The following is a 12,069-nucleotide window of genomic DNA, read 5'->3' on the forward strand; positions in this document are numbered from 1 at the left end:
CTCTCTCCCTCTCTCTCTCCCTCTCTCTCTCCCTCTCTCTCTCCCTCCCTCTCTCCCTCCCTCTCTCCCTCCCTCCCTCTCTCCCTCCCTCTCCCTGCCTCTCCCTCCCTCTCCCTCCCTCTCCCTCCCTCTCTCTCCCTCTCTCTCCCTCTCTCTCTCCCTCTCTCTCTCCCTCTCCCTCTCCCACTCTCCCTCTCCCCCTTTTCCCTGCTCCCAGTCTTTTTCTCTCTCTCTAAAAAAAATAACCAAGGATAAATAAAATAATTTGAAAAATTGGACCCTGTGCATGCATAGAAAATGAAGAGGATGGGAGTGATAGTGGTAATGGGGATCTCTCTGTATAGATAAGGCTCTGTCAGTCTCTCAGACCATGTAAAGTTTGACAGGACAGAGTGTATAACGAAGTGTAAGTGTAACTTGCACTCCCATGTTGCTTCCTTATTTTGTCTTTTGGTTACAGACTTGCTTAGTTTTCTTCCTCGCTAAGGATAAAATAAAAGGGGCAAAATAAGTGGTTAGAAGTCACCTCACATCTTCCTTATATTAATGAAATAAACAATTTCAAACCAAAAGGAGACCTTCTATGATTTTAATTTTTGCTTCAGCCAGTAATGAAAAAGAATGTAGTTACCACTCAAATATAAATATCAGCTTTTTTTTTTTTATTCCCCTGCAAGGAGAGGGATACAACAGCTGCTATAAAAATCACTCTCTACCCTCCCACGTGCTATGTCATTGTAATAGACTTATACCACGAGAAGACCAAAACATAACATAAAAAGTGAAAGAGCGAAGTAGTCAGTTTGTTTCAGAATTCCTTTTCTATTTACTGTAAATTACTTTACCAAATTAAAAACAAAATAAACACACTGCCTGCATTTCTAACATAAGTGTCCTGCTTAATTGTAAATCTCAATCCAGAATATGAGTAATAGACGCATGTACTAACTGACTGATAATGTTCCTTCAGTCTCTCCAGACTTTATCCAACAGGAATACCATAAGAACAACAAATCTACCTTCAATTACTTAGAGATTTAAAAACATTCGTTAAGTGTTATTTGTCTTTAACACTGCCCTCATACAAATAACATAGATTTTGAAAACCTTTCCTCCCTTTATCTTTATGGAACAGATTTATTTTAATTTGCTTAATTTTTTAAAATATCCTTAACAAAGCCATTCTAGGGTATAATTTCAGATAATGAACACATAACTTAAAATTAATTCAACGAATAATAGTCATTAAAGATGCAATACAAAGAGTAAGATCAAATAAGATAGTTGAGATGACTTTCATATATAATTCAAAACTGAAAATACTCAACCCGGGAATGGTCCACATCCCACATTCTCTGACTCCAGCTGATCTCTCCATCTGTTTAGGGATCACATGGGAACCAATCTCTCAGCAACCAATCCTAGTCAAAACTGCTTAACCAACTGAGCCACCCAGGCACCTCTTCTCTCTATTTTAAAGTAAAATATAGATTTATTTATTTTTCTGTAACCTTTAAAATGCAAGAGGAAAGCTAGGTTAGAAATAAAATACAGTTATCCTAAAAAGATTAGCCTCCATACACCTTCCCCGCATACCAACTTTTATTTATTCCTGTTAGGAAAAGACACAGAATAACAGTTTGGACTTCAATACCATGTTTTAGAGGGCATGAAGTTAAGAGAATGATTGAAAGTGTAAAAGATTGAATTCTTTGATTCAATATCCTCTTCTATGAATAGCATGTGTTTCCAGAAATCTAAAAATTATGTTTTGAGACTATAATAAAAAATCAGCTATCTCAGCCATCAAAGAATAAACACACACACACACACACACACACAAGGAATAAAACTTTTGTTTTAAAATCTTATTAACTTTGGAGAGCCTGCGTGGCTCAGTCAGTTAAACATCTGACTCTTGATTTCAGCTCAGGTCATGATCTCATGGTTTGTGAGATCAAGTCCCGCCTCGGGCTCTGCATGGAGCCTGCTTGAGATTCTCTGTCTTCCTCTCTATCTTTGCCGTTTCCCTGCTCATGTTTTTTCCCTCTCTCTAAAAAAACAAAACAAAACAAAACAAAACAAAACAAAACAAAACAAAAACAACAAAAAAAAACAGGGCATTTTGAGGTTAGTATATGTTTATGTTATTTTTTTCTCTCAACTTTTACTACAAAAAATTTCAAACCTACAAAAAAAATTACAGGAAGAGTGTGATGTATAGTGTTATACCCTTTGTCTAGATTCATCAGTTATTAATATTGTGCCACATTTGCTTTGTTTCACCTTTCTCTCTTCATGTGCAGCTTGTGTATGCACACACACAGACACACAAATTTTATTATTTCCTGATCCGTTTGACAGTATCAGTCATCATAATCCTTTACTTCTAAATGTTTCAGCCGTGTTTTTCCCAAGAGCAATAATATCCTCTTGCTTTTATACAAAACACAGAATCTGATTTTACTTTTTCCTAAATCCTGTCTGTTACCTGTGTTTTATCAGCATTTAAGAACAAAGGAAACAGTGAGGGAAATTATTAATAGCAGCCACCCACTTCACTTCCTAAGTTATTCACCACTGTGTATCTTCCAGAAACCAAGTGTGAAAATGAAAGATAGAAGTTGATTTTCAAACCTAAATAAATACAAAGGGATCGATGGATAAGGCGCCTGTAGCATTAAAAGTAGACCCGATTTCTTGAGATACCACATATAGTTGAGCCATTTCCCTAAATATCTACTGGTATTTATTTTCATAAATTCGCAGAGTTGGAAAGGCTTTATAATGTATGTTCTATAACCCATTCATTTTACAGATGAGAAGAACTAAGGTTCAGGGTCACATAACTAGAGATGAGACTAGAATCTTGCTTTTCAAACTCTCAGTGTCATATTTTTTCTATTATGTTGTCTCCCAACAAGCTTTAGACGCTTATGTTAGGGTCCTGATGAACGAGAAAGGTAAAATGTCTGAGGGTACTACATCTTTCTCTCTAGTATAACTCGAGTTCCCTTAGAGTTCATCTGAGTGAACTATAGTGGTGCTGCTCAAACTTGCATGTGCATATGAATTTCCTGGTAGTCTTGTTAAAATGCAAATTATGATTAGATAAGGCTGAGGTGGGCCTGAGATTTGCATTTGACATGTTTATCTGATTCTGATGCTGCAGATCCATGGACTATATTTTTGAGTAGTAGTTATCTAGAACCAGCACAGAAATCTCACAGCCCCTACACTCTAGAAAAGTAGGAAAAAACTACAAAATATCTCAGTTATATATATAAAGTAATACAGAATACTATAACTAACCCCTGTTTACTCATCATCAACCTAAAACAAAATACTTCTAAAATTTCTTATTTTCCTAACTTTTTATGTTGAAAAATTTCAAATCTACAGAAAATTTGAAAGAGTAATACAATGGGCATCCCTTTATCTAGATTCGCTAATTGTAAATATTTTCCAGTGTATACTTTTGTTTTCCCACTGAGCCTTTTGAGACCAATACATTAATTTAGAGATGCAATGACCCCTTTTCTGAATATTGTTATATCAACAGATACTGAGTTCAAGATTTCCACGGTACTTTGGAGGGAAATATGAATTTAGGTGATAAAAAATTGAACTTTAAGTCAAAAAGAGCAACCAATGAAGTTACAGCTTTACTCTCAATAAAAACATCTTTCAAACCAGCTGTATTTATTCCTTTAACATTTATTGAGAGTTCATGCTCCAGTGTGGTTTGTGTTCGGATTTCATTCCCTTATGTCTAAATTTCTATGCTTCTTTGAATTGTACAAATGATTGTTGAAAGGTACAAATGCTAGCCAGGTTTTTTTGGGTTGTAGTTCTTTGAGGAAGGGATACATTTACACAACTATAGTAGCTGAAAGTAAAATAGATATTTAATATATATGTGAAAAAATTTGCACTGTGACTATCTCCCAAAATGCTTACAGTAATCATAATTACCTCCTTATTTCCCAGAGTAGTTTAGCAGTAAAATAAAAGTCAGTAATAATTCCCAAGGGAGGGAAACTGGGACATAAAGCAAAGTTGTAAAACTTGTCAAAGATATTAAGGTATAAGGAAGAAAATAAAGACAATGTAAATAAATATTTATTAAGCTTCTGTCTCCTAGGGTATGGGGAGCAGGGTGGGTACCAATATATAAAGAAATGAAAGCAGTCTTCTGGGTGATCATTACTTTGAAGGGGGAGGCAGACATCTAAACAGATATTAGAATACAATATGACAAATGAAAAAAGGACAAAATCTGAGAGCAATACAGGAAAGTTATAAAGGAAATGGAGTTGGAGAATGTAATGAATTTAGAAATGATAAAAGAGGGGCGCCTGGGTGGCTCAGTTGGTTGAGTATCTGACTTTGATTTTGGTTCGGGTCATGATGTCAAGGTCCTGGGATCCTGCTTCATGCTGAGTGTGGAGCCTGCTTGAGATTCTCTCTCTCCCTCTGCCCCTCTCCCTGGGTCGCATGCTCACTTACACTCTCTCTCTCTCTCTCTCTCTCTCTCTCTCTCTCTCTCTAAAAGTAAGTGAGATAAAAGAAACTGTAAGAATTAAGAATTTTTGTAAAATTAAAGGAATGGGTACATAACATGATGATATAGAATATAGGTGAAAAGTGTAAGGGTGTTCACTACAAAATTCTTTCAATTTTGCTGCATGTTTGAAAAGTTTTATAATAAAACGTTGGATAAAGTAATAATTTTTTTAAAAACCCAGGTAAGGGGCATCTGGGTGGCTCAGTCAGTTAAATGTCCTATAATCTCACAGTTCGTGAGAGCCTGGAGCCTGCTTTGAATTCTGTGTCTCCCTCTGGCTTTGCCCCTCCCCCACTCGCTCTCTGTCTCTCTCTCTCTCTCTCTCTCTGTCTCTCTCTCTCTCTCTCTCACAAATACATAAACATTAAAAAAAAAAGAGGTAAGATGATATAAAGAGGCCAAAGTTTTCTTTTTTGTGTGTGAATGTAGGTTTTTAATAAATAGAAGGGAAGGAACAAGGTAGAAAAGAACTTTCCAGTTCACGGTGAGAAAGGCAGGTTGTCACTTAAGAAAAGGAGAAATTCCTTACTCTGGTATCATTAACATATCCTGTCATGAGACCCAAGAGGATAAACATGCATCCATTAAGGAAAACATAGCATTCATTAGGATATAAACACATTCCAAATATAGGTGTAAAATTGCCTCGAATACTAGGGATTTAAACTATACACTAAAGTTTTAGTTGTTATTGGACTCTTATTCTTGCACAGTATAAATCATATGTTGTAATTTTGGAGTGATACCAAAATCTAAAATAGAAACATTATTTATCAATGAAGTTTATACCAAATTCTCATAACTTTGTTAAGTTGTGATATACTAGAAATATCACTAATCTTTTACATGTCTTACAAACCTAGTTATTAATTTCAAGACCTCACGTAAGAATTGGCCCTAATGAGCATTTCTTGATACAGTTAAATGGATAAATATTTATTTATTAGGATAAAATGATCTTTCATCAGTTCATATTACATAGAGTGATATGACATACAACTAGTTACAGTTAAGATTTGAGTGTTCTGGTTATTTTAGTCCGTTGCTAGATCAGCAGTGTTGCAGAATTTTATGACTGAGGTCTTGCCTTGTATGCTTTTAGGTATGCTATCTTATTTGATCCTCAAAGCACTATTAGTGTGGAACAAGTATTAATTTTAAATAACTTTATTGGTAATTTAGGAGCTAGATTTAATTTCCTAACTCAAAATCTGATGTTGACCAGATGCAACAAAAAGTCCTTCAAAAAAAAGTATAATGAAGTCCTCCATATTGCCTTGTTTTATAGATATGAAATTCTCTTGGAAATCAAAGGTATATAAATTGCTTCATGACTTACTTCATAAAGTAACAATATATTCTAGTAGGGAAATGTTGCCTATATTATAATAAAATGTAGTCACTGTTTAATAATGTTTTCAAAGAGAAAATAATTTTCTAATATTCAACTGTAATATAATTTAACTCACAAAACATTAATACCACCTTCATTTAAACTGCATCGGAAGCTTTGCTTCCTTGGTGAGTTATTGAAAGAAGAATAAAATATGCCTTATATTTAGTATAACCTTTTAAATTTTTTTATGGTACTACCTACTACCTAAAGAGATTCTCTTTTTAAAACTTCAGATTTCTACTTTAAATATCATAAAGTGTTTATATTGTATAATATCTCTTTGTTTAGAGGTAGTTGTGGCTTTCAAAATACATTATACTTATTAAATGCTTTTCAGTAAGAGTAAGTCTTCAGTAAGAGTAAGATTGAAGATTGAGTTTCTAAATATCTTACATTTTGGTAGAACATCAGTCATTCAAATGTTATCACATTTATATTGTCACTTACCCATAAATGAAATCAGCCTTGTGAAGTAGTCAAGTGTGTTGTCATTGCTGTTGTTAATTCAACAAATGAGGATACTGAGACTTAGGGGTGGAAATTCAGGATAGTAAGTTGGAACTGGGCCCAGGGTTTTTGGTGTTTTCCCATACATTAGATCTCGCGGATTTGGAGTCACAGTGCTTATTTCAGTGAATGGTTAGAGTCGAAGTAGTGAAAAATTATCACAGATGTGATGCTTCAGCAATTATATTATATCAAGGACTTGGGAAAAAAACTGATGCCAAATTGTAGAAGCTATTATAGGTTTTTTTGTGTGTTAAAAAACAAAATTCAACTGAGTAGATTTGAAGATCTAATTGGCTTTATTAAACAATTCATGAATTGGGCAGCATCCCATCTAGCAAGTACAGGGGAGCCCTGAGGAGTTGTACCAAATAGGAGGTAGGTGTATAGGTAGGAGGCTGGTGGGGGCGGCAAGAAAGTTAATTAGCAAAAGGAAAGGATTGTTCCCTAGAGGGAAGAGTAGGGTGTTTTATCATAACAGATTATCTCTTCTTCCTTTGGGGAATGGAGAGGGTTCTGGTGGTGGCAGACTCAGTGGCACCCATTAGAAAATCCTCATGACCAGTTAAGACTACATTTCTGGGGGAGGTTGAAACTGCAGTTAGACTATATATAAAGCTCTGGTTTGGGGAGTTGGCCTAAGTGACACCATTCAGGGCCTCTGGTTTTCTTTTTAAGAAAAGACCCAGATTTAGACCTTGGCTTTAGACCAACTGAAATAATTTTACAGTGTTTGTTTCTGATTTTTTAAATAAAGGGGATTGCCTTCACTTAATAAAGGAACTACCTTTCTCTTTATTTTCCTTTCTTTTCTTTCTTTCTTTTTCTTTTTTTCCCCCCCTTTCTTCTGTTTTTTCCCCTTATGGTCTAGTGTCTAACTGGCTATGAATATTTTGGGGATATTGACAGGTTATTTAGACTTGACATTCTTCCCAAGTTGCTGACAGAAATGTGTTGCTGAGTTTGCTCTTCTGAACAATGAAAAGTGAGTGTAGGGGAAGTTGCATAATTTATGATAGTAGTAAAGAACTTTAAGTTTTGACTTGAATTTAATAGTTTGCTCTGAAGGCATGAGATGTCTTTTTAGAATACTAAAGTTTGATATTTTATTAGCTTGAATCTTATGACTTGGGAAAATTAAGTTACGGTGTTTTGTGGTCTGACTCTAACTTGATAATGCTAGCATTTTTCTTTTCTAAGGGTTAAGATTTAAGAAGTGGCTGTATTACCAGAGCAGATGTTGTACTTTAACTACAAGCCCCTGTTTTTCCTAGAAGTTCTCAAATTACTCATCAAAGATGTGGACTATCAGGATGAGCCTGGCTGAGTCAGTAAAGCATGCAACTCTTGATTTCAGGGTTGTGAGTTTGAGCCCCACTTTGGGTGTAGAGATTACTCAAAAAAAAGAAAGAAAAGAAAAGAAAAAAAAAGAAAAAAAGATGTGGACTGTTTTGCACCAAAAGTATAAATCTGTCTTTTCTTTTCAAGGAGCTGTATTGGCACCAAATCGCTTTGTTCCCTTGGCATTGATATTGCCTAGAGATTTACTCTTTCTCTCATGATTTCTGCACATTTGGGTATTTGCTTTCTTAACCTTAATCTCCGTCTCTGCCTTTGAAATTTAAATGCATGAATAAATACATACCACTTGCCTGAATGTGTTTCTTTTTTAAACTTCTTGAGGGTTTTTTTTTTTAACTTTAAGCATCAGTCAAGAATTTATTAAAAGCTTTCTATCTTCTTGTGATTTATTAAGAATATGCAATTAAAACAGCAAAATATATTCAGTCTAGGGGAGTCATGGAATACAGTTTAGAATAGCAATACCTCTTTGGTCTCTAGCACTTACATTCCTCTCCTTGGTTTTTGTCTTTGCTTTGGTTTGGTTGGAATGTTGTTATGGTTGACACATTTGAAAGAAAAAGGGCAAGAGCAAAATCATTTTTGTTTCTATTGGCCTTATTAGACTATAAGGTATTAGAAGGTTTAAGAAAGGAAAGGACTTAATATGTGTGTTTGTGAACACTTCATAAGTAATATTTCATAATTACCAATATCATTATAGAAGTGACTGGGAAGGACTTTGGGAAAGTGATTTATCTCAGAACTACAGAGGCAGGGTTCTACAGCAAGAGTCAGCAAACATTTTCTTGAAGGGCCACATGATAAATATTTTAGACTTTCTGGGCCATAAAGTCGCTGTTCCAACTACTTAACTCTGCTACAGCTCCTCAATTCTGCCACTGCAGTGTGAGAGTAGATGACTGAGCTATAGACTGGAAGTAAATAAATGGGCTTGGTTTTGTTCCAGTACAACTTTATTTACAAAAACAGGTGGTTGGCCTGCCAACCTATATTCTTTAGCAGCCTACAAATAATATTCATAAGCAACCATGTGTTTATGCAGTTCTTTGCCCCACAAAAACATTTTTTTATTGTCGAGGAGAACTTGCAAAATCATAGGGGAACAGAGGACTTCCCGTTTTAAAACGGCCCGTCAGATTATACATAAATATTTTCAGGTAATGCAATATGCCAGTTGGAATTTCCTTTAAGATACTCTGGGGGAAAAAACTAGATGGATATAGATGAACCAAATTTGACAAAATGTTGGTAAATATAGAAGTGGGTGATGATACATGGAAGAAATTCATCACACTGTGCTCTTTACTTCTTTGTATGTTCTGAAATGCCCATGTTAGAAAGTTGCTATTTAAGTAAATAATAGCCTGGTAAAGGCAGCAGTTTTTCCCTTCTCTTGAAATAACCTTAAAATAAGAAAGTGAATAAGAAAGCAAGCTCCATCTTTGCAACCAGAGAGATCTCTGCAATCCTAAAGCACAATATATGAAGAAAGGTTTACCAGACCTAATGAAGATAAAATGGGTATGTGAGAAGACCCTGAGAGATGAGATCTATGGTTCCAGATCCCCAACAAAGCCAAGAGAGCTCAGCTCTCCCAGAGAAGTGGTTGGCCTCAGTTTTTTCCAAAGCGGAGTTCAACACTAACCCTTTAACTAATACTTTCCTCAAAGAAACATTTATTTAGGGATTTTATGCCAATCCAAATAATTCTTTAATATGAAGGCAAAGACATTTTTTAACATGCCAAGTTTCAGAGAACTTTATTCTCATGAACCCTACTTCTACAGGATGAAATTCAGCCAACCAAGACATGAAAGGGGAAACTATAGTTAAAGTATTGGTAGTGAGCATAGAATCCATTGATCTATAAAATTAAGACATAGCCCCTGTGAATAAGAGGAGACTACTGTATTTACATTTTTAGTAAATGTCAGTCTCATATTTCTGCATGTTTTCCTAAGTGGGAAGGAGGTGGGAACTGAAGTTCACATGAAGGATGTAAAGTCTGTTATGCATTATGGTTGTGTTAAGGTATGTCTTGTCATAGAGTCCTAAATGATTTTTCTTTTAGGGCTCATGGAATGGAATATGATATCTGGCTCAGAGGCAGATATTGTGTTTTAGTCACTTAATGCCTTCCTTTAATACTTTCTGTGGCTGGGAGGGGTACCTGGGTAGCTCAGTTGGGTAAGCATTTGACTCTTGATTTTGGCTCAGGTCATGATCTCATGGTTTAGTTCGTGAGATGGAGCCCCACATGGGGCTCTGTGCTGACAGTGTGGAGCTTGCTTAGGATTCTCTCTCTCTCTCTCTCTCTCTCTCTCTCTGCCCCTCCCCCACTTGCACGGCACGTGCACTCACACTCTACCTCCCTGAAAATAAATAAATAAGCATGAAAAAAAATTTTTAAATACTTTCTGTGAATGGGAAAGTATACAAAGGGATAAATATAATCATTTGACAAGTCAGAAACATATTTAATATTCTTTTTGAAACTTAGTTTAATTGCGCGAAACTAAATTCCAGATCTAAATCTTAAATGACACTACTCTTTGAGAAGGTAGTAAGATTATGAGTGATTTCCTTCTTAAATTAAAAAAAGGAAATTATTAGGGACTCAAGGAGTGAGGCTCCCTGACCAAATTAAAAATGAAAGAAAAAAAAAAGGGAAAGTGAACAGAAAGATGAGATTTCTACCCAATAACAGCAAATTCATGATACAACTACTTAAATAACTGGCTTACACCTAGTTATGAAGGCAGTGCATGTGTAAACGCTAGCAAAAAAAGGAAGCACAAAAGCTTCACTTTTGACTGGATAGCCCTTAAGCAAATATTAAGTGTTTAAAAAGCAGATGAAAAAACAGTTTGTGTGATGTGTGTGTATGTAAATATGTTCATATAAAATCTTGAAAACAAGCCACAATGTTCATCACTGTTGTCTTAGGATGGTATGAGTTTGAGAGACTTCTTTATATTTTTAAACTTTTCTACAAAGAATACGCATTGCGTAAATAACCAGAAAGTTATTTTTGTATGCACATAATTTCACATTTGTTTCTGTGTCCTGACAGTGGATGTGTCTTTTCGTGTTTTCTAGGTGCACCAGAGGCTCTCTTCCTGGCAGAATTTGGGAGTTGTTTATTGCAGTACTGTTGTGCCCTCTGATGGTGAGTTTTGGCAAATCCATTTTTTATGTCTATTTTCTTTTTCTTAACTCAGTGTTTCTCATTCTCTAACTAACATACAAATTTATATATCATACTCTTTCACTCCAGATGCACTTGGAGTCAGAGAGAGAAGCAGGGGGAGGCAACGCTAAATAAAATTTGAATGAAGATATAGTGAATGTAGAGGAGAAATCAGAAAGAAAAGCTAATAGGCCCATCCAGTTTTCATAGATCAAGGAATGTTATTATCTCATCTCTTCATTTATGTTTTAAAATTGGGGACAAAGGTAATGTTAAGATCACAGAAGCACCATCTTTGGTATTTCCTAACCACTGGGTCTTTATTCTGTGTATCGTGATCAAACTCTCCAGCCCCTTCATGTCATCAGGGCCTAGAAAGAAGCAATTCAAAATCTGCAACCTCCTGCCTGATTGTTTTTTTCTTCCCTGATGGTACTATCCTTCTTTGATGTGGGGAAGAATGAACCGATGCTTGGGGACCACATGCAGTCCTTTGTAAAAGTCCATAATGCTGCAAACTGACAACAGGACGGAGGCTGTTGTTACAGTAGTGGAGGGATATGTTTACAGCTCTTCTTGTCATTTCTCTCACTCAGTATTGGACACTCACAGTTTATATTATTTGCTTAATAGGGTTGAGTGTTAATATATTTCCTCTGTATAAAGTTTAGTTTGATAGAATTCTAATTTCAACCTTATAAACATTAAATTTATAGGCAAGGCAACCATCAAAAGAGCATCTAGCAAACTTAAAGACACCTAAAGCAACGAAATCTCAGCAGAATTTTTAGAGTCCTAGGATCCCCGTTATTGATCAGAATCGATATTTAGAGTGTTACCAGAACCCTCCCCCTCAAAGCTGTTTAAATTTAATGCAGCTGCTATTATCCTGTATGGAAGTATTTCAGTAATGTAACTGTGCTACAGTTGTACTGGGATATCTAGATGAATATTATTCCAGGACATAAATGCTAGTAGGTTGACTGTATGTTGCATAAGGGGTTGAAGGCAATATTTTTGCAAAAGCTGAAGGGATACATACTT

The 12,069-nt window shown here is 35.5% G+C and overlaps 1 protein-coding gene across 7 annotated transcripts in view; it reads left to right on the forward strand.

Annotated features, from left to right (window-relative positions):
- Positions 1-12,069, forward strand: part of MCU (mitochondrial calcium uniporter) — a 203,099-nt gene that overhangs the window by 142,639 nt on the left and 48,391 nt on the right. For all 7 annotated transcript variants that reach the window (XM_049646212.1, XM_049646210.1, XM_049646215.1 and 4 more), the window contains one exon: positions 10,935-11,004. In XM_049646212.1, coding sequence (XP_049502169.1) covers positions 10,935-11,004 — 70 coding nt within the window. The remainder of the gene's footprint in view (positions 1-10,934; positions 11,005-12,069) is intronic.

This window comes from Panthera uncia, chromosome D2 (assembly GCF_023721935.1).
Source record: "Panthera uncia isolate 11264 chromosome D2, Puncia_PCG_1.0, whole genome shotgun sequence".
In the NCBI taxonomy this organism is placed as follows: domain Eukaryota; kingdom Metazoa; phylum Chordata; class Mammalia; order Carnivora; family Felidae; genus Panthera; species Panthera uncia.